At 31.8% G+C, this 23,688-nt stretch overlaps 1 protein-coding gene across 1 annotated transcript; it reads left to right on the top strand.

Moving 5' to 3' along the window:
* Window positions 1-1,226: 1,226 nt before the first annotated feature.
* Window positions 1,227-9,093, top strand: LOC146909122 (phenylalanyl-tRNA synthetase class IIc family protein). The gene is given in 12 exon segments (XM_085726922.1): window positions 1,227-1,306; window positions 1,646-1,872; window positions 2,529-2,722; window positions 3,336-3,542; window positions 3,618-3,652; window positions 3,654-3,715; window positions 4,430-4,506; window positions 5,633-5,812; window positions 5,987-6,031; window positions 6,731-6,835; window positions 8,521-8,634; window positions 8,744-9,093. Coding segments are annotated over 11 exon segments (1,269 nt in total). The 5' UTR covers window positions 1,227-1,306; window positions 1,646-1,673; the 3' UTR covers window positions 8,795-9,093.
* Window positions 9,094-23,688: the final 14,595 nt, after the last annotated feature.

The raw sequence follows: 23,688 nt of genomic DNA, 5'->3' as shown, positions 1-23,688 counted from the left end.
ACAATTGCTGTTTAGACATTCAATCTGTCTTAGAGACACAAGTAAATGACCAAAAAAACCCAGCGGCAGTTAACTGCTGCCGGTTTTCTAGTTATAAGTCAGCGGTAGTTAACTACCGCTGGAGGTATTTTAGTATTTTACTTGTGTTTTTAGGAAGTATTGAAAGTCAGAAAAGCAATTGTCATTTGTGTGAGGTAGTGAATTTAGGAAATTGAGTTCTTATTAAATATTGTTATTAAAATATATATTTTTTTGGTACAAATTGTTATTAAAATATTATAAATGAGTGATGTGTATATGTGAAACGCATTTAAGTATCAAGAAATTATGTTTTTGCTAAAATAGAGGGACAAAACTGTATTTAAGCCTTTTTTAATTGATTAAAAATAAAGACATGATTCAACCCATTGAATCGCTTGAACCGCTGACTTTGTATGGTTTTCTGATTCACCATCGGGATTTGGTGCGATAGCGATAACCGGGCGGTTGAGTTCAATTTTTTTTTGTCAAGTAGCATAATTGCTAAAAATTCACTTCTTAAAGGAGTGAATAAACGGGGTGCCTGAGGTTCGAACCCTGACACCTGCATATTATAATGCATTTTTCTTACCAATTGAGTTAAACTCAAATGACTCTTGAGCCCAATTTTGATAATCTTGATTGTGTGCGAACAAATGATGCGACCATGTTTAGATGAATTACTTATTTGTAGTTTATAACACAAAACTTATCATGATAAGCGCTTGTATATAAATTGTTTTTATAAGTTATCTTACATAACTTACAAAAATAAGTTGAAATCAACTTAGAAAACAATGTCATAAGTTGTTTTATAAGTTCATCATCATTCTCAACAAAATTACATCATCCGGTCACTATTATAAACAAAAATCAACATTTTAGATTTATTTGTGGATAATATTACCCATAATAAGTTGAAATAGTCCCGTGTAAATTTGTAGGGGTGGACAGCAACCCGAATCCGACCCGAACCGATAAAACCGTGTGTAAATATTGACTGCCGGGCGGGTTGAAACGGATTTTCGGGTCCACGGGTTAAGTACTTCGGCTTGCTGTGGACCATAACGGTACGGATCAAGTCAGCTAAAATGACCCTATAGTAACCGATACCGTCCGAAATGATAGAGTATACATCTTTATGTACTGATGCACATGATTTTATCCTATAATAACAACGTAAGTGAGCAAAATAAAGAGACTCGATAAGAGATTCTTCTAAACTCTGAACTGAACAGCTACACTTCACACTCAGAAAGAACTCTCTTCCATTCGCTCTTCGCTCTCTGTAAGTATAATCCTATCTTTCCTTAATCGTTTTTCTATGCAAATTGGCTACTTTTCTATCATTCCACGAATTCAATTTATTTGTTGTTTTCGGCTGCTTTGTTTTGGGTGATTTAATGCTTCTATGGGAACGAACATAATTGGGTATTTTTTTTCTGGTTCTTGGATGAAATCACGTGGGTGGGTCCCATCACTTTATGTACTAGAGCATAGCTCCCGCGATTCTGCAATTGCGTGCTACAGCAAGCTGCATAATAAAAATATCTGCAATGTGAAATTTCCCCTTTTGAATATGTTTATTTACCAAATTGTTCATCTTGCTTAATTGAATTTTTGGCAGAAATCGAGTGCAAGTTATCTGTGTGGGAATGATGATCTCTTCAGTGCATAATGCTACACTTTCGCTATTTCGTCAAAGTAATAATAGCCTAAGGACCTTAAAATTTTGTTTACCTTTCTCATCTTCCGCTGCTTCTCTCTCTGCCAACAACCTTTCTCGCAAGAAATCGAAGCAGCTGCCAGTTCTCTCTGCAGTGGAGATTGGTGGAGTCAAGATTACAAGACAAGGTACTTCGCTTCGGTTTGGTTTTGTTGGTTGATTTATGATGTTTAAGGATTTAATTTATATACATTGTTGTTGGTTTAAATACTTTTTACCCTGTCAGACAATCATACTCTGCTTATCATTCATAAGATTTGACTTTAATCGTTACTATTTCTAAAGCCACATTGGTTGAAAATGTTAAAAAAAATTACATTGACAGTGTATCAAAATTAAACTCGTGTTTTAATGTCTTATATACTGTATATAATCTGAAATCATTCATGGTAATCCACAAAAAAGTTTTGAGACCTAGCTACATGTGCACTATAAGATACTCAATTCTTTTTCCCTGTTGTTTTGAATCATTTAATTCACTGACAGTTGTTTTATACAACCACAAATTATGTAATAATGAATGAAAATGTCTATGTCTATGTCCTATTTCCCCTTTTCTCCGAATGAATGAAGTTTGAAGGCATTTTATTGCAATTTCATATTTGGATATAATTATTATCTTAGAAGTATCGGGGATGCTATGGGAAGTGGCTTTATTTATTCTTTTTTCTTGCTTTGTATGCGCCTCTACTCTGTGTGCAGTGTTACTTTATGTCATTGTTTTTATTGAAAAGTATTGTTTGGTTCAAGAAATTATTATCATTTGTGCTTCTTGGTCGTTTAGATGTAGTGAAGGACGACGATCCAACAAATAATGTTCCAGACAGCATATTTTCAAAACTTGGAATGCAGCTTCATAGGAGGGATCAACACCCTCTTGGGATAATCAAGAATGCAATATATGACTATTTTGACACAAATTATTCAAACAAGTTCAATAAGTTTGACGACCTTTCTCCCATTGTTTCACTAAAGCAGGTATGGGAAAATACATCAAAAAATTCATTTCCCTTATTTCATATATGATGCATGCATTGATGTTATTTTGTTTTCACATTGGTTCAGTTATTCAACTTTTCATAATGAATACAAGTGCACAGTTTAGTCCCTTATTAACCATCTGGCTGACGGCTAATTAACCAACTAATTGGTTTCTTATATTGTTGATCACTCCTTATCAATGTATTCAATGAACTCTATTCATGTTAATTTCTTATCTCACACATTAATCCCTGTCTTATATTAAGTGTCACTATAGTTTGTTTTGCACAGATAAAGAAAGTTGTTCATAAATGAGAATGTGACAATTTTACAAAATTACCCTTATTAACAATTGGATGTTAACCATGTCGTAAACGCGTAATGGAGTATAGTGGAATTGAGAGTGGTGCTTATAATAGTATTAGTTTGGGGGCAGAATTGGAATAGAATATTTAATGTTACACTGAAAACATAAAACAATTATTTTGAGACTTTTTTTTGTTCTGATGTGGTACTTAATTTGGGACAGAGGGAGTATTTCTTTTTCGTTGACAAGATAGCTTGAATTTCATAACAAGGCTTCTTTCTGACAATCTTCTTTATGTTCCAGAACTTTGATGATGTCTTGGTTCCTGAAGACCATGTGAGTAGGAGCTATAACGATACATACTATATAGACCCTCAAACTGTTTTAAGGTGCCACACAAGTGCTCATCAGGCAGAATTATTGAGAGATGGACAGACTCACTTCCTTGTTACTGGAGATGTTTATCGAAGGGATTCAATTGATTCTACACATTACCCTGTCTTCCATCAAGTATGTCCCTTATGGAGTAATTGATTTATTCCCTAGTAATACATTTATATGATTTCCTCTTTTGATATCATGTAGATGGAAGGCTTTCGGGTTTTTGTTCCAGACGAATGGCACATCATTTGCAGCAGAAGACCTAAAGAAATGCCTTGGGGGTCTAGCACGCCATTTATTTGGTATTTGCAAATAGCCAATACATACATTTCATTTTACAGTTACTGCAATTTGATAATTGAAGAGGATTAGTAAGATGAAATAATTAAAGAAAACAAAGAATCGATGTGAGTTTGATAAAAACTTCATCTTCATTTCATGTACATTGATTCATGCATATTCCATTTTTCATGCATTGGATAACACAACTATTCAAAGTTTTTGTAGAGCTTCCCATTGTCTGAGAAATTTGTTTTATGCCTTTTAGACTTATTAGTGGCGGGGTCAGGTTTTTGAAAGATCCTTTCTGCTTACAGGGATAAGGTTGAATGTGCCTGACCTTCCAGACCCCAATATTGTGAGAGCCTTATGCATTAGGCTACCTTTAATGTTATTTTCAAGAAAACAATAAAAAATGGCAATTGTAAGATAACATCAACAATTAGTCAATAAAATAAAAATAAAATGATAACACCAGCAAACAAATGTGCATAATTTATAGCCTTTTTGGTTAAATGGGAATTGGAAATTATTGTTGCCTGTAAAATCCTGCTAACAGGAAAATGAAATTTTTAATATTTTATGATGATCATCTCATTGTAATGATAAAAGAAGGATTCTGTGAGAAATTATATTTAATCAAGGTGTCTAGCGGTGATTGTAAATTTGATATATTCATTTTGAGCCGAGTATAATTTACAAAATCTTTATTTATAATCTTTTCCCTTGTACTTCAGGTGACGTGGAAATGCGCTGGGTTGATACCTATTTCCCATTTACCAATCCATCATTTGAACTTGAAATATATTTCAAGGTATTCTATGTTCATCATTGTCTATTAAATGCACCATGCTTGCATAATTTCTGTTAACAGTTTTTGCTTCCAAAATTATGGTGTCTGATTCACTTTTTGTTTTTAAAATCACCACTGGCATATGGTTATTACCTTAGACCTCTTTGGTGCATTATATAAGATAAGGGTCACAGCATGTGGGTCACTTGCTGACATAAGATAAGCCATCTATCGGGTAAACTTTTGAATTACTGTGTTCATTGTGGATCACAGGTCACATTTTTTAATTGGTTAACATAATCATGTATCAAGTTGACCTTGTTGAATATGTATTTTTACCTTACAGTAAAATGTTAGGTCAATTACAGGCGTCGTACTAGTAATGGTTAAAATGTAATATGAAAAAAACGAGTTTGTACTTTATATAAAGATCCTTATTCGTTAACTTCATCTTATTGAATTTCAATTTTTGTCATTGGTCATATTTGACTATTTCTTATGTTTGGTTGGAATTTTTGGACTATTTTTTTTATGTTTCGTTATATTGTTTTCTTCCGCTTACACAACAGAAGACATTGAGTTTTAACTCTGGTTAAAATCTAGTTCCTAATTATGATACCACATAGAAACAAATCGCCAAGGTAGAGAAAGAGGGAGAAACACAAAGGAAAAGGTTTCTTGTATATTTATCTAAACTAGCACAAGTTAGCCTGGTGCTGAATACTTCATATGCTTAGCAGTTTATAACTTAATAGTTCATACTATTTTATTTGTAATAATCTTAGTCTCACCTGAGTTGTACTTTTATTTCTCTCATTATAATATATTTTTTCAATTTTAATGAAAACAAAAGAATCATCAGAAAGTAGTCCGAGGTGACTTAACAAACAGGGAGAAAAGTAATGCCACAAATGCATCTTGTACTTAATATTTACCAATCAAATGCAAAAGGGTAAATGGTACCTTTCCAAGATTAAATTGAGGTTATATATATGTATGTATGTATGTATGTATGTATGTATGTATGTATTTATGTATGTATGTATAGAACTCCACATTAGGAAGTCCCGGGAAATATTTTCCAATCAATTAAAGGAGGGATTTCTACTTTATTCAATTAACCTTTGATATATCATTTTTGTCTCAGGAAAAGTGGTTGGAGGTTTTGGGGTGTGGAGTGACAGAGCAAGAGATTCTGAAAAGAAATGGGAAATCTAATAATGTGGCTTGGGCTTTTGGTCTAGGTTTGGAGAGGTTAGCTATGGTTCTATTTGACATACCGGATATTCGTCTCTTTTGGTCAGATGATGAGCGATTTACCTCCCAGGTATTTATTGAACATGTTTGACAAACATCCTTCAATATTGTCACTTTTTTTTCATGGTAGCTAGATGTGACTGCAGAATATGAGTTAGTCATTCTGATAATCAAATTAATATTTCTCAAGTTTCATTCCTTTTGATCTCTAATGTGTTACTTTCTTCTATTATTTTATATACAGTTCTCCAAGGGCCAGTTAGGGATCAAATTTAAGCCGTTTTCAAAGGTAACTTCTACATTACATGTGCATTTATATTCCTGGTGTCTACATTTGTTGTCATTTTTCTGAGTAGTTAATGGTTAGGAATTTTGTTATCCCTTTTTTTTTAACGGCAAACAATAATAATATATAGGTAAGAATAAAGGTGAGAATACAAAATAATGCGCTGCGCAAAGATACAGAAATGAACCACAAAAAGGAATTTTTTTTATTCCTTTCAAAATAAAATACTGCAATTTTAAGTTGTAAGTGAATTATCCATTTGACTGAAACATAAGATGTCCCATGTAATTTTTGTCAAAAATTTTCTATACTTACATTGTTTAGAGAGAAATTGTGGGTTTGAATTGCAATGTATCTGTCCATTTGATTTTATTGCTTTACTATGTTAAAAGTTCAGGTCATGATATAATTCAGATACATGGCTATTTTAAACGAAGAAGTTTAGAGTATAATTTCTGCATTCTTGTTTCAGTTGTCAAATAAATTCTTGCCTAATATATGTAAATCTTATACCAGAGGGAATTTAATTAAACAATCTTGCAAACACTTTTTTTGCTTGGACCCTTGGTGTTATATTCTGCATATCGGATTGTATTGTTTATTGACCATGAGAAATTTATATCAACTTTATATTGGTGACTGGGTAAATTAGCAAGTTTTATTGAGGACATTCTAATTCTTATCTCGGTTTTCCTCTTACAGTATCCTCCTTGCTACAAGGACATCAGTTTCTGGATCAATGAATCATTTACTGAAAACAATTTGTGTGAAGTTGTTAGAGGAGTAGCGGGAGATCTTGTTGAAGAGGTACATTATACATCTTTGAATAATTTGTGCCAAATTATCTCTGGTTACTTTTATTCAGGTTCTCGATTTAGCAGCTTTCATATTGTTCAATGGGGAGAAATTACATTATGTGAGATTATAGACGAGGGATGATGTGACATTATTTGCACAGACACTAGCTTTGGCTTCTCAGTTAATCAATTAAGCCACCACACCCAAATCTAAACCTACCAGAATCATTAAACCAGAAGCTTAAATCACCACTCACCACAACATTTTTATCAGCCCAAAATTAACTCGTAAAAGAAACAGCAGCTCAGTTAAAAGGAATAAGGTGCTGAGACTAACAAAACATAGAAGAGGCCCTTGTGACACTCAATAGGTTCTAAACGGCTGTGCTTGATCTCATGCGATCTGTAAAATACATTCCTATCATCTCTAATTAAGCTATAAAATAGAGAGTCTGGTAGCCTCAAGTCGGTATTTTTTTTTCCCCCATAAGATTTTGGTAATTATTGTTATAAGATGATTCAAAGAAGCTTTGACTTCATGTTGGTAGTTAGTTACTGGTGTCAGATAAGTTACTACAGGAGATATGGGTTTTGGCTACTTGTTCTCATAAAAGAACATAAAACTCTGTTTGAGATGAATCATTAAAATGGGTTTGTAAACATATATCCGCAGGGTGCCTTCGAACGAACATAGACCAGAATGCTTTGGGATTAATCGCTGTTGTAACAGGAGGAGACTTCAATTATACTTGTTGCCGCTATAGTTAGTGTTCTAACCGTGCTGAATATAGAGCAAGTTGTTGTAGGAATATGTGGTTGTAGTAAGGAAGAGAACACTTTAATGAATTAACAAATAATTTGGACTCCTGTATTTTTACTAGGCGTGTAACTATTGTTTAAATAGGACAGGGGCAGTGCAGGTGTCAGTACAGTTAGTAACACTCTCCTTCAGGTTTTAGCATTGTTGAATGAGAGAAAACTTTCAACTATAATGTACAGTGGAGAATAATGAATCTTTTATCGCATGGCTCTATAAATAAGTTTAAATTCAAATGCATCTCCTATTCTTAGCATTGCTAACGTTTTCTCAAAATTCAAAAACAACTTAACAACTCTCATCAACTAGTTATCCTTCAATTCAAATTACAAATTTTTAGGCATTTTCTCTACAATGCATGACTGCGTAATTATCACAAACTAGCTTAATTTGTGATGGTCATAATAGCTTTATACTCTGTTGGACTAGATCTAGCAAGTTTCTTACTCTCCCAAGAAACTGTGCCTCCAATTAGAATACAACGGTGAAGTGGAATACCTATTTGAAGTAGAATTTTCTGCATAATTATTAGCGAATAGCGCGAGTGACTGTTGTTGGTATTGCCTGTGAGGATGGAACAACTGCATCCCCATGATCATCACATGGGGGTGTAACTTCGATATTCATGGATGACTAGAGTTGCTTTGACATTCCTTGTAACTTCTGTTTCTTGTAACCAAGAAAAAGAACCATGAGCACCAAGTGATCAAGGTTTTTCTTTTTGTTATGCTGTACTTCTCATCTATTTACCCTCTTATCTTCTTTCATTCATTTCCCCTCTTTTCCTGAGATTTGTCATTCATTTTAGTTTTTAACTGGATTATGATGGCATTAAATTTGGTCCTTTTCTGATTCTGTTTTGTTTCATGAAATTGCAGGTGCAACTAATAGACAATTTCACCAACAAGAAAGGAATGACTAGCCACTGCTATAGGATTGCATATAGATCTATGGAACGTTCTCTCACCGATGATGAAATTAACAATCTGCAGGTATTAAATACAATTAGAAATAATAAGTGCAATTATAACTAGTCTAGGTTTGATGTTGTCATATTTTGTTTTACTGGCTACTAACATTTTTGTTCATCCTTCAATGCAGTGGAAAGTAAGAGATCTGGTACAGAACAAATTGGAAGTTGTCATAAGATGAGCTTTAATGGGTTTAAAATTATGCAGCTTTGCAATTTTTTATCTCAATTTTTTCTACGTACAGATGTTTTAGCTCCCATTACAACATAAGTAACACTAGAAAAATGTATTTTTTATTTCGGTATGGTGAATGTACTACACAGCTAGCGCAAGAGGAATTTGTATCCTCTAATTTTGCTACGAAAGATCAAATAAGACAAAAGCCAATGGCAAAAAGCCTGCATAACATATTTTACATTCAACTATGTATATTGATTATTTGATTATAATATATATTTTAAAAAAAATCAAGTAAGAAAATAATAATTTTGGTAAGTATAATTAACTGAATATATCATCAATTTTCTGGAAGAATTTTTCCGCTCTCCAGTTGATGATGTATCTTCTCTGCAGTGGCTTGGGTGTACTTCCTTGGTCTCATCTCTGAAATTCATAACAAACGAAGCATATTGAATTAAAGACACCTCACATACATTTATAGACCCGAGATGGTGTTAGACATTTGGCTTAAAATCCAAGGCAAATGGAGTATGAACCAATTGAGGCAAAATAGAAAGTATAACCTCAAAGTAACACGAGGAAGGCTTTTATTCAAAAATATTTTACAAGATTTCAAAATTTCAACATTGTACTTTTGTGAATATGATCAACATTAAAAGATTAGCAATCAAGCATGCATGCATCAATCCATTAACAAGACATACTCCAAAAAACAGTTAAGACATCAAAATGCATTAAATTAGTCGTTTACCCTTAATTTTTTAACATTTTTATCAAATTTCATTAATTTATTCAAGATGGTATTACACTACATGGATTCTAAAGCAAGCTAATCACTACATTAATTATCAAGAAGTTCATAATGTTTACCACATTTTAACAATGAAACAAAAAATGAAGAACATGCAATTTGTAGTGGGTCTGACTTGTTACAAGAAAAATGTTCAAGAACATGAAATTTATTCAAGAACATGCAATATGGTTGAAGAAGTTCATAATGTTTACCATAAATCATGTAATTCACTTACAATACATAGATACCTTTTGAATTTGAATCATGAAATGAGGATGAGTGTGAAAACATGAAATTTGTAGTGGGTCTGACTTGTTACAAGAAAAATGATGAAAAATGCGAGCTTTGGTGTGTTGTGGTCTTGAGAGAATTTTTGTAGTGAACGCACCATTTTGATTCTCATGAAGTTGTTTTGCAAGATATCTCATTTGTACTTCTAAACTATTTATAGAAGCATTAATATTCTTGATTCTCATCAAGTTGTTTTGCAAGATATCTCATTTGTACTTCTAAACTATTTATAGAAGCATTAATATTCTAAAGATTTTCCATACATAGGTTAATAAACTGATTCAATGTATCCTCTAGCAGGCATGTACTATTGCTGTGCCAATCATAGTATTTTCAATTATCGTAACTACAAAGACTTGCTAATGTTGAAAGCGTTCATCTACTTTTTAGTATTCTAAGTTAGGCTTTGTACAAAGTTTTCTGTAATGTAACAGTGTGGTAAATAAAATGAGACTTCATAGATTAAATAGTTATGTTAAGATTATATATTTCATTAGCTATTTCTCTAATGTATAATTTGGTTTGGTTTTATGTTGCAAATCTTCTACAAGATATTTTCCAATTTTCATAACAATTACTAGTATTATAGATAACTAGATCGCGCTCTCGTGCGAGTCAATTATATGTAAAATGTAATATTGTTAGAAGTTGTGTTAAATAAAATTATTGTCATAAGTTCAATTCAAAATAATGTATAGTAAATTATTCATGTAAAAATTCATTATTAAAAATAATAACAATCACATAAATAATTTGAAGTTCTTCGACCATATATAAAAGAAATTTTATACAAGTCTTTCTTTGTTTGATATACACTATGTCATACATCTATTATTCACTATTTAGAATTCCACAAATAGTAATATAAAAAAAAAAAAAAAAAAGTGGTGCTATATGATACGACACTCCATTTACACAAGATGCATGAGCGTCTTTTTTTTTCTTCCTTAGTTTGCTTCCAATTCCATCAGTAATGTGCTTTTGCTTTTTATTTCTTAAATCAATATAAATAAAATATTTTAAAAAACAAAAATATGTGTTGACTCATATGCCCACAATATCCAAATATACGAGCCAAATGGAAATTATATATTTTCTATTGATTTCATTAGTTGGTATTGTAGTGTACTATTGAGAAACTTATTTGATACACCTAACACAGAGGATAGAGGTTCACCGCTCACCTCTCACAGTGAAAAATAATTGATTTGGCATTTGAATCAAAACTAGCACTGAGTTTATATAAATATATTATATTATAGGATTAATATGGAGTAGCACAACACTATCACAACCTCACAAGGGATATGTATATGTTGGTACAACACTAGCTCAACACTATCACCAAATAAAAGAGAGAAATATGTTGTCGTGCAACATGCACGAAAAATTCTTTCGTGCACTTGATCATTATCCAAAAAAAAATTAATGAATACATAATCAAACCATTAACTCTTTAAATGAAACCATACACATCTATAATCATTTCAAAACTTCTAGCAAATTTTTTTGGTACATCCATTATTTAATAATCAAGAGATACGAGAGAGAGTTATAGGGGATATATATATAGAGAGAGTAGTATCGTTTGGGAAGGAATGAGAAGGATGAGATCGATTTCAAGTCACATGTTATTGACCTACGTCGAGTTGCGATTTCCAATGACAGAAGGTTTGACGTCGGGGCAAGGGATCAACGGAGGTGGACCCATTGGCGGTGCGAATCCAATAGTTGATAGAGTCATAGAAGAATTTGACGATTGAAGAAGTCGTAATAGAGATGCATTATCCATATTTCACGTGATTTGTGGAGAGCGAGCACATAAGGGGAGGGTGGAAAGGATCCAGAAGAAAGAAAGAGGGTTGTGATTGATGACATAAGAAGATAAATGCCCTTTTTAGAAAGAAAAAAAAAAGATGATAGAGAGTGGAGGTTTTGATGAGTTCATGAGAAATAGAGGGGGTTGAGATTCATGAGGGAAGAAGAAAGAGATATGTTTTATTGCATGAATAACATTTGGCTTGTTTCATATAATCATCTGGACACTTGATTTACTACATGGATAACAATTGGGTTGTTGCATGCATTCCTCATGATATTTGGGTTATTGTATGGATAACACTTGGTTGTTGCACGTATTCCTCTTGACACTTGGCTTGTTGCATGTATTTCTTATTAGTCATGACATTTGGTTCATTTCATGGGCAACACTTCACTTGTTGTAAGTATTTTTTTTGACATTTGGCTTGTTGCATGTATTTCTTATGAGTTGATTTATTGCATGGGTAACACTTGACTTGTTACATGTATTCCTCTTGACATTTGGCTTGTTGTATGTATTCTTCATGAGCAATGACTCTTGGTTCATTGCATAGGTAACACTTGGCTTATTGCATGGGTAACGCTTGACTTGTTCCATGTATTCCTCCTGACATTTGGCTTGTTGTATACATTACTCTTAACACTTTGAATGCATTTTAGGCGCCCAAGGGTACAAATGGTATGATCTTTTTTCTAAAGGACAAAGAAGGGTATGATTGTCATTTTGGCACTTTGAGATGATAGGGTTTTGGCGCCAATGAACAAAACAATGTAAAATTGTACGATTTGTTTAGGGTTTCATGACATAACTTTCTTCCTTGATATAATTAAGATAGATAATATAAAAAAGTATGAAAAGTTATAAGAGATATGAGACAATTTTCTAGAAGTGACTCACAAACACAATCTTAAATTAAGAGTGACTCAAAATCAGTTTACAAAGATATATAAATATAGATAGATAGAGTGATATCGACATTTAAAAAGATGATTTTAAATGATTGAGTAAATTTTTTATTTAAAAAGCATATGTAGCATGTCAAGAAAAATTATAGTTTTTAGGTAAAATACAAATAAGTAAATTTAATTATTAAATATTTGTGATGACATACTTTCCACAAGTGTAAAATACATTTTATAAATGAACTACAACTACTAAAATGTTGAGGTATTTATATAAAAAGTTAATTAGATATTGTATATTTACTAGGAAAGGGTGCCATGGAACAATAAGTTTTTTTTTTGAACAACCATGGAACAATAAGTTATCTATATATATAGGGTTTTGCTACAATAAACCCATTTCATTTTATGAAGGTCTATTTTAACGAGCAACACCGTTTTATTTGGAAAAAAAAACCATCTTTTTTCTTTCTTTAAAAATCAAAACCAAGGAACATACATGTAATTTAAAGTTAAAAGTTAATCTTTTTACTAACTTTTTTTTCTCTTCCACTCTCCCGCACTCTCTTTCCTCTCTCCACATTTGTTTGTTCTGGTTAACCAAAACATAAAACAAGAATACATGCATGAAGTCTTTGGATAAACAAGAACTATTGAGGTAAATGATACAATGGGTGTTCATCTTTACCAATGAAAATCATATACATCCACTAGACCATCGACCCATGCTATCGCACGGGTCATATCGAAGGCAATATTTAACAGTAACATGTAACAAAATAGTTTAGTTGAATGTTATAATTGTTCTAATTATATTCATAATATTAATTATCATAGACATTGGTACTGTACCATGTCATATTATGTCCATGACATCGACCCGACATAGATTTGATCTTTTAATTGGAATGAACAATAAATGCGATTATCATTGAAATTAGGAACATAATTTGACTAACATAATAGCGAGACGAGTTAAGCTTTAAGTAATAACGAGACGGGTTAAGCTTTATTAATAAGAGATAGGATTAATATAGTAAAATTAAGTAGAGAAATTAGGGTAAATCTAGGGTAAAATATTGTTTCCGGTTAACTTTAAGTAACAAGAGATATGAAAATCCAGCACAATTACAAATTCATTCCAGAACAAGAGAAAGAGAAACCGTGCAGGTAGCAAACAACATAAAAACCAATTGATTTTTTTTTTTTTTTTTTACTATGAAAGCTTGCATGTTATTCCAAGATTAGAAGATTAGAAAATTCCAGGTAAGTTAGAAAAATATAATCTGAAGCAACGTGGATAGAGAGAAGCGATGAGAGGGCAATAATAAAAGAAGAAAGAGAAAGAAAGTGTGGTAGAGTGGGAGAGACAACAACAAAAGATGAAAAGAGAAAGAAAAAAAAACATTACTAACTTTTAATTATAAAATTACATTTACAACAACAACCAAGCTTTATCACATTAAGTGAGTCGGCTACATAAATCAAAATTATAAAATTACATTTACAACAACAACCAAGCCTTATCACGTCAAGTGAGTCGGCTACATGAATCAAATTACGTCATAGTGTTCTATTATAAATCAAATTTAGATCCAATTCATTGATCTCTAAATCATTTATGTCCCTTAATTTTGATTGTTTCAAAAAGCAAAAAGATGAGTCTTTTAGTCCAAATAGAAAGGTGTTGGTTGCTAAAATAGACCTTCATAAAATGAAATGGATCTATTATAGCAAAACCCATATATATATATATATATATATATATATATATATATATATATATATATATATGAATTTAATTTGTCACAATATTTTTTTTAATATATGCCATAGTTACCACTTCTACTTTATGATTATTCTATATGAATTGTATTTAGTGCATTAGAAAATTTTATGACAGTTGTTTTGACTTGATATATTTTTTTTTAAAGTGAAATTTTATATTTATAGCATTTTAAGAAAAGAAAATTTAGAGAAGTTGTGACATATCATAACACTTAACACAGACACTTACATAGTACCCCTACCAACTAGATTCTTGTACCAACACTTGAATTTGAACACACTCCTTTGAAGGTGAGTCAAATATGGGCCGATTATACCATAAACCTTTGATGAATTACTCCTCACAAAATTAATTTAAAAGGATTAAAAATACATCACGTCTCATAACAAATATTTGTAAATATATTTTAGAAGTTAATTAATACTCATTCCATCCTAAATTATATATCACGTTAGCGATTTCACATAAATTAAGAAATGTAGTTAATTTTGAATAGAAAAGAGAAATTACAAGTTACTTCACAAAATTCTACTCCCTCCATTTTTTTTCTTTTGATGTTTTACAACTTCAACTATATTTTAAAATATTTGATGTTTTAGTATATTTAATATTTTTTCCCCAAATTTACCCTAGTTGAAAAACACATCATAAAACTATTAAATGAGTTGTAACCTTTGACTTATCACATGTGAATTTAATCATAAATAAGAATATTTTAGTCAAAAACATACAAATATTTGTATGCTTTAATTACTCCTTAAGATTTGTGTCAAGAGCTAAAACATCAAAAGATAAAAAACGGAAGGAGTTTACCATGAGAAAGAAAAAAAATAAAGAATTAGAAAATGAAAGAGTAATAAATGGCATAATATTAAAAAATCATTAATGATTTATTGGTAATGTACACTAACATAAAAAATGGATTAAATTATAGATTAATATTGACTAGAACAACAACATATAATTTGGGGTGGAGGGAGTATAAAAAGTGGTATAAACAGTAATTAGATTTTATTTCTGTATTTTATATTAAATTATTTTGAAGTGCGATTTATTTTTTATGAAGTTATTGGGGGCCGTTTGTTTTAGATTCTAAGAAAATGGATTTTTCATTGTATTTTAAAAAATAGATTTTTTTGAAAATTTAGTAAAAAATAGTAGAAGTTATTTCAAACTTATTTGATATAAGTTAAAAATGAGATTTTGACATTCACTAACTTAAATATTCATTCTTCGAGATTTTACATAGTAAAAATCACATATTTTTTCAAAATGACATTTTTCAAAAATGATTTTCATGAAAAGCTATTTGAAATAGCTTTTTTTTAGAGATTTTTTCAAAATTTAGTATCCAAAAAAAAATTATAACAAAATGATGAAATACTTAGAATGACATTTTAAGATAAGTTATGCAAACGGTTTTTTTCATTTGAAGCTTTCCTCGAAAGTTTCTTTGTTAAAAAAAATTATAACAAAAACACATTACACTACAAAAATCTATTTTAATTTTTTTTATAACAAACGGGCCCTAGATATGGTTTTTAGTCCCTATAAATATCTAAAATTTGAGTTGTACTTATAAATTATAAGCATTATCAACATTCATATTTTTTTGGGTTAATTAAGTAAATGGTCCCTGTAAATATTCAGAATTTTTTTTAGTCCCTATAAAATAAAATCATACTTTTTAGTCTCTATAAAATTTTCCATCAGCATTTTTAGTCCCTGTCAAAAATTTCCATCAACATTTTTGGTTCCTAAAATGCTTAAGGAAAATGTCACAAGGTCTAAAAAGTGCGATTTTATTTTGTAGGGACTAAAAACAAAACTGTGAATATATATTTTTTTTTGACAAGTAAAAAAACTGTGAATATTTATAACTAAAAACTTAATTAACCCATATATTTTTTTTGGTGAATTACTCATTTCTTATTTGCTAAGATAATAAATTGTTTTGACCAAAAATATATATATTCAATTTACAATAAATTGTTTTGACCAAAAAAATATATTCAATTTACAAAAAAAGAATATAAATTTAAAATTAATATTTATTCATTATTTTTTTTTACTTATTAACGTTTCTTTGCATTGCTTTCTTAAACTCATTAAATGCTATTTAATATTTAAAAGTATTTAATCATACCCCCTCTATTCTTTTTTATATGATCTAACACACTTCTTCATTGAAACTCAACATATTAACTAGTTCAAAATATATCAACGTAGTCCTCCTTTGAGCTACAACCATATCTTGATGTCTGATTCCGAAACAGAGTCTGATGACGTTAGAAGTTTTGTTAATTTTGCGGTAAGAAAGAGAAAGGGGAAAATGCCGCTGGTTGATACGAGAAACATTCAAAGAAGGGAAAATAATGAGGGGAAGAGATTATTTTCATCGCCTGAAGAAATTGCAAAACAATTCAAGTCAAAAGCACATGTAGATCAAGGTTAGAAAAACCTATATTCACTTTAGGCAAATTGATATTTTTTTTTTTTTTTTTTTTTTTTTTTTTTTTTGAAAATGAAAGATATGTATTAATTCATAAGATCTTTGAAATACACCTCACTTATGTGAGAAGGGGCCTCCTCTATCCAAATTTTGTTTGGATCCAAGTGGGCTAGTTGGGCCATATGATGGGCCACCTGATTACAAGATCTATTGATAAAACTAAAACGACATTTGTCAAACCCCTGTTGGAGCCGTTGGATTTCCTTAATATATCCTCCCAGATAAGATAGATCCTGCAGATCCTTCATTTGAACTAAATTGATAACTCTTTCATTGTCTCCCTCAAACCAAACGTTACGGAAGCCACACTCCAACGTAAACCGAACTGTCTGAAGCAGCGAACAAGCCTCAGCTGTCGTTGCATCGTCTGAACCAGGAACTTTCCAAGCTCCAGCTGCCATGGCTAAACCTTGGGAGTCACGAACCATCGTTCCCAAGCCCCACCAGCCATCAACTCTGAGGTTGGCATCAAAGTTTGCTTTCACCCAGCCATCCTCAGGTCTAGACCATTTCATAGAGTTCACCACAGATGATCTTCTGGTGGATGAGGGGAAGATTTGGGGAGTATCAGCTGGCGGAGCAAAAGCTTGCTGGTAGTCATGGACACTTTGGGCGGCGCGAAGAATGATATCTCCCTCAGGTAAATCTTTTTCTTCAAAAGCTTTAATATTCCTGGCAAACCATATATAGTAGATTATAGCTGCTATGTGGATAGTTACAGATTCATTGTTTGTGAGAATGGAATTCATAAGCCAGTCTTGGAAATTAGAGATAGGTTGATCAAGGATTTTGAGGCTTAAGTGAGAGCCGAACCAGACTCTTGTTATGCTAGGACAGGACATAAAGACATGAGATAAAGTCTCAATTTTGGCGTTGCATCTAGGACATAAAGGAGAGCACTGAATTCCTCTTTTGCTTAGTTCACTCCTGAGGGGGAGAGAGTTGTTTAGAACTCTCCACAATATCATTTTATGTCTAGGGATAGTGTGTAAAGACCAAATTTTCCTCCATAGAGTAGTATCTGTATTGCTAGAGGAGGGACCAGGATTCGTCCTTTCTTTCCACTCTTGAATGGCTTTATACGCACTTTTGACAGAATACAGACCACTTGGTTCATGAGCCCACATGAGTTCATCCTCATTGTTCAGATTAATTAAAGGGATTTGTTCAATCATCTCCTTATCAATGGGTAGGAATATAGACTGAAGTAGGCTAGTGTTCCAATGAGGCCCATCTTCTATAATGAGGTCTTTGACTCTATTCACCAGGATCTGATCTCTTTTGGGGGTTAGGACCTTGTACAGCTGATAGGAAGGGATCCATTGATCTTCCCAAATATGGATATTTTGACCATTACCTCAATTAGCATATTTTTTTGTTATGATTTTGATGGCGTCCAAATATTTCGATTTGTGCAAGTATAATTACAATTTAATTATGTCAAATGATGAGTCCTAAAATTTTAAACCAATAACATGGTTTTTGTTTCCTTCAAATTGTTTGATATTTTTCATAATCATGCTATTGTTCAAATACCAAGGGGTTATATGAAAAATGATTTAAAAAGTCCTTCTTTATCATTTTCTTATGTTATAAAAAATTGAAAAATCACTAAATATATTTGATTACACAAAAAAAAACTAATTATATTTAATTTTTTCAGTGAGGCCACAATGTAGATTAGAAGATGGTACGGTTTCTCGTGTAGGACGTGAAGATTCTCAGACACAACGATATCAATTACACTATGATCAACAACTCATACATCAGGTGGAGGAGGAACAACTTATACAGCAGTCGAAGGAGCAACTCGTACATTCAACAGAGGAGCAAGAGGAGGAGGTTGCACGGTATTATGATGGAGGACCTTATGATTTGACTCTTCTCACGCGGTATCATGACCATATTGCCCATAAGTTATGGTTTGGTCAGGTAAATAATTATTTTAATTATTTGATAGTTTTATTTAATTATATAAGAAGCTTTTATTAGTTTTATTTATTTTGATTGTTTAATTTAAATAATAATGTTTTATTTATATTAAAATGTTTAGTTATTATTAATTTTGTATTGTTTTATTTATATAATAATGTTTATCTTTTATATAATAATGTTTTATTTGACTTCTTTGTTTAGTTATATAAGAATTAGTTTTAATTATTTTGACTTTTATTTATATAGTAATGTTTTATTTTTATAATAATGCTTTATTTACTTATATAATAGTGTTTTAAATTATTGCAGGAGCGCGGTGTCAAAAAGGAGTTAAGAGTAGTATCCCACGGGAAAAAGCTGGAGAGTCGGGTTCCTCCACAACTCCCCCCTCTGATACAAGGTTGGTTGGACGGGTCTGGACTTAGTGCACTTCAAAGGACCAGTTTAAAGATGGTTGATGCCAATCTGTTATCTGCATTTGTGGAGAGGTGGCATCCAGAGACGTCGTCATTTCACATGCCATTTGGTGAAATGACGATTACACTATATGATGTGGCGTGCCTACTTCACCTTCCGATTAGAGGTGATTTCTACGATCAACCTCTAGGTATAACTAAAGAAAGAGCAGCCTCACTTGCTCATCTGTTATTGGGGGTGACTTATGAAGAGGCTATAGCAGAGACAAGGAGGACTAGGCGTGGTTGTTACCGTCAAGGGTGGTTGTATGATTTGTTTGTTAGGCATTGTAAGAATGACATGTTTGAGTATGCTTCTAGGGCGTACATGTTGTTGTTGGTTGGCTGTACTATTTTTTCAAACAAGAGTATCACTCTTGTAGACGCAAAATATTTATCATTGTTTGAGGATTTGTCAAATTGTGGTAGATATTGTTGGGGCGCAGCTTCTTTAGTTACATTATACGAGCATTTGGGAAACGGCTCAATGATGTCATGTAAGCAACTGGGAGGATATGCGACACTTTTACAGGTATTTATTTTTTAAGATTTTCAATTATTAATATTAATTTTATTATTTAGATTTATTATCATTTTTAATTTTTTTTCCTAATTATGTAACAGTGTTGGATTTACGAATATTTTCCCACTCTTGGTAATCGAGTAGAGAAACGGGTTGAATGTGATGAGCCAGGAATGGGTGTTGCTCGAGCTATGCGGTGGAAGTATCCACGCGGCAATCTCAAGGTTGATCAAATAAGAAGGATGATAGACGACCTGACACCTAATGATGTCATATGGTGTCCATTTGATAATCATCGCCAAGTAATTCCTTTTGATGATATATGTCTATACAGTGGTTATCTTCGTTGGTGCGGCAATGTAGTTCCTTACTTGCCCGAGAGGTGCCTTCGGCAGTTTGGATACATACAATATATACCACGACCACCTCCAAATTTTAATACTTTTAGCGTAGATGTTGAGTGGAATGATTGCCATTCTAGTGCAAATCAGATCATTGGAGATGCACATCTGACTTCATATCCATTTGAGGTCACGAATACATACATGGAGTGGTACTGCAAAGTATCACATCCTCGTTTAATACGCCCTACTGAGGTTCAACATGTTCTAGTTGATGCTCCAGCACATAGAGTCCTTAGTGATGAAAGACCTTCTAATTCGAGACTGGCTGTGATTGTTAGAGAGTTAGAGGGTTGCGCAAGAGATTGGGGGGCTGTGCCAGAGAATCCTGTGTTTAAGCGTTTCTTCCGAGCATTAGACTATGCTCGTGGCGGACTTTAAATTAATTATTTTAGTTGGTTTTGTATTTGGTATTATCTAGATGTGGTTATTGTGACAATTATGGTGTTGTATTTTGTATTATCTACATTTGGTTATTATCTTAGTAGGTCTTGTATTTTGTATTATCGACAATTGGTTATTATCTTAATTGATTTTGTGTTTTGTATTATTGACTTATGTGATTATTATTATTGCTGCTGTTGTTGTTGTATATAATAAATTAAAAATAGTATCCATAGCACATATTCAAAACATAACATCCAACAAATTAATTTTAAGATCAAATATTAAATTAAATAAATAACATGCTTGAATTCATTTAAATCATTTATATCAAATCAATACATAGAGTTTTCAATCAAATTCAACTCATCCTTAACAATGGGAAATTTAGCTACTCATAGTAAAGAGACTAAAAATAGAAAATAAGTTAAACCGGAAGAATTTCGACATCGTTGGTATTGTTCATGTATTCTCAATCTCTTGAAGTTGATGCAGTACCACTCATTTATGTCTCTTCCTTGTATCCCCTTTATTTCCATGTGCGACATCTTCCTCCTATTAAGTGTTGTGCATCTTTTTTTACATCTTGTTCTCTTCATATGACTATTTTTTAGAGTGTTGTTTCTGAGAAGGTTAAGATGGTTGATCCTGAGAGGGTTGCTTTTGAGAATCACAATATTATTTTTTTTTCAACATGCTCTCAATATGAAGACACACGATACATATCATATCCCTTTGCCTCCTTGCCCTCACCCTTCTTCATTTCTTCTTTGTTTTTGACTTTGCCAGGAGGCGGACACATTGAACATGAAGTTGAATAATCAAATTCAAGTACCTTACTTTTCAATGCTCACATTCCAACAATGTCAAGTAAACAAAATTGTTTCCACAATTACTTTGGTAGCGGTCTTTTCACCATGATCTTATAGTTTAATTTACAAGTTTATAGCTTATTTTTCATACGCTGTTCCAAGTAGCGTTTAAACTTATAGCTTATTGTTTTTTCTTCCACTTTTACCCTTATATTTTTAGCTTAAACTCATTTTTACCCATCTCTTTATCCATATCCCTGTAAATTAAATGTCACGGTTCTATATGCTTGTTGATTTTTTTTTATTTAACGACTCCAAATCACGACTTTTTTTTTGTTTTCCAGGAAATGTGAACGTACCAAGGTAAGTAGCCAAAAAAAAAAAAACAAGGTAAGTAGCCAAGTTTTTTTTTTTTTTTTTTTACGTTTTGGTTAGTTAGTTACGTATCAATCAATATATTATATATCACTATTTTTTTTTTGAAGAAGCTAAAATGGATTAAATTACTGAAAGCATGAAGATTTCAGCACAAGGAGTGCCAAAACCCCAGCTGAAAGAGTCAAATACAAGAAATAACAAAGATTTGGAGCCAACACAAGCTTAAAAAAGAATGCTGCCATGTTACAAAAATATTCCCAAGCAAGGTAAAAGATTCAACCACCATGAATGGTAGGAGAAAACAAAACTAGGACGATTTGCCTTCAGCCACCAGTAAGATTGGAGCTTAACTTTATCTAACAATTGATTAAAAGAAGCTTCTTTTTGGTGAAAGATCCGAGCATTCATTTCAAGCCAAATCACCCACACACATGATAGCCAAATAAGGTTAAGAGATGAGTGTTTGCTGTTTGAAAAACCGCTAAAGGTGCCAAATTGATATAAATGATCTGACATGTTTTCAGGAAACACTATGTTGTATAACCAAGGCACTGAGAAATACCATACCAAAGCTTGCCAAAAAAAATCACAAGAAAGGAATAAGTGATTATATATCACTATTATTTATGACAATGTATGTTTCACTATCTCTTTAGATTTTTTCTAACAAAACTTATTAGATTTTTTTTAATACTATAACAATATGTATCACTAATAGTAATACTATTGAAAATTCAACTTATTTAAGATAATAGTTTCAAAAATAATTATTTACACCGTAAAAGTTTTTATTTTAAATATTTCACTAATATGTGTTATAAGATGTATTAATCCTTTAGGAAAAAAATGTAATAATATTAGTATTGTAAATAATGTGATGAAATAATAATGTCCTTTTTTGTCATTTTAGATTTATCAGTTAGTTGAACCGTTAATTTTACCAAACACTTTAATTAGCTATGAGATATCAGTCATCAGTCATCAACTATAAGATATCAGTTATCAACTCGATTATCAGCCATCCGTTATTTTTACCAAACAGAGCCAAAATAAAATCCTGACTTTGAAGTCAATAAATTTTGACTCTGATGGACCACACTCTAAACAGAAAAGAGATACTCTGATACCCAAAACAAATTTTGATTGTTAACGAAAGTCAAAGCTCTAGTAAAAATGGATAATGACTTAAAGACAAGTTCTGATCTGAAAGCAAGTTCTGACGGAAGAAATCAACAATCAACTCTCTGAAGGTCTTCTGAGTAGTTTGTTTTCTTCTAAAGTTTGTCTTCTTCGGAAGGAATATCACTTTCATAAGATAGTTGCACATTCTTGTCCTTGTTGTTTTAAAGAGAGACATGTTGCATAAACAAACAATGGTCTTACAATACAAAAAGAATGCATAGTATCATTCCAAAAGAAGCAAAGGAATTTCAATTGTTTAATCAACATAACTAGCCTTTAAAGGAAAAGTTTTCAAATCTAAAGAATTTCTCAATAAAGCTTAATGCGCTGACATTTTATTCAACAACGGCTATATTCATTCTCCTATAAAAGGAGCCTGAACACTTGAATAAAAAGAGAAACCTACACGGTTTCAACTGTGCAAATACTCTGATAAAATTTCAAGTACAAACTGACTATCTTAGAATTTCTTATGTGTTCATAAATCAAATGCGCTTAATTTAGTTTACCACTCTTTGAGTTATGAAAGTGTAAACATCAATCAATTTATTTGTAAACTCTAATTGCTGACATCCTCATGGAGAGACAAGAAATCTTAGACTTGTGTGCTTAAGTAATTGTAATCTTGTGTGATTATAGTGGAAAAATCTTTCAGTGTGAGGGGACTGGACGTAATTCCAAGTTGTGGGGTGAACCAGGATAAATGCTTTTGTCAT

This window comes from Medicago sativa, chromosome 7, assembly GCF_051527215.1.
Source record: "Medicago sativa cultivar Bolivia chromosome 7, Bolivia_mono, whole genome shotgun sequence".
In the NCBI taxonomy this organism is placed as follows: domain Eukaryota; kingdom Viridiplantae; phylum Streptophyta; class Magnoliopsida; order Fabales; family Fabaceae; genus Medicago; species Medicago sativa.
The sequence above is the reverse complement of the archived record's forward strand: the minus strand, read 5'-3'. Positions and strand labels throughout refer to the sequence as shown.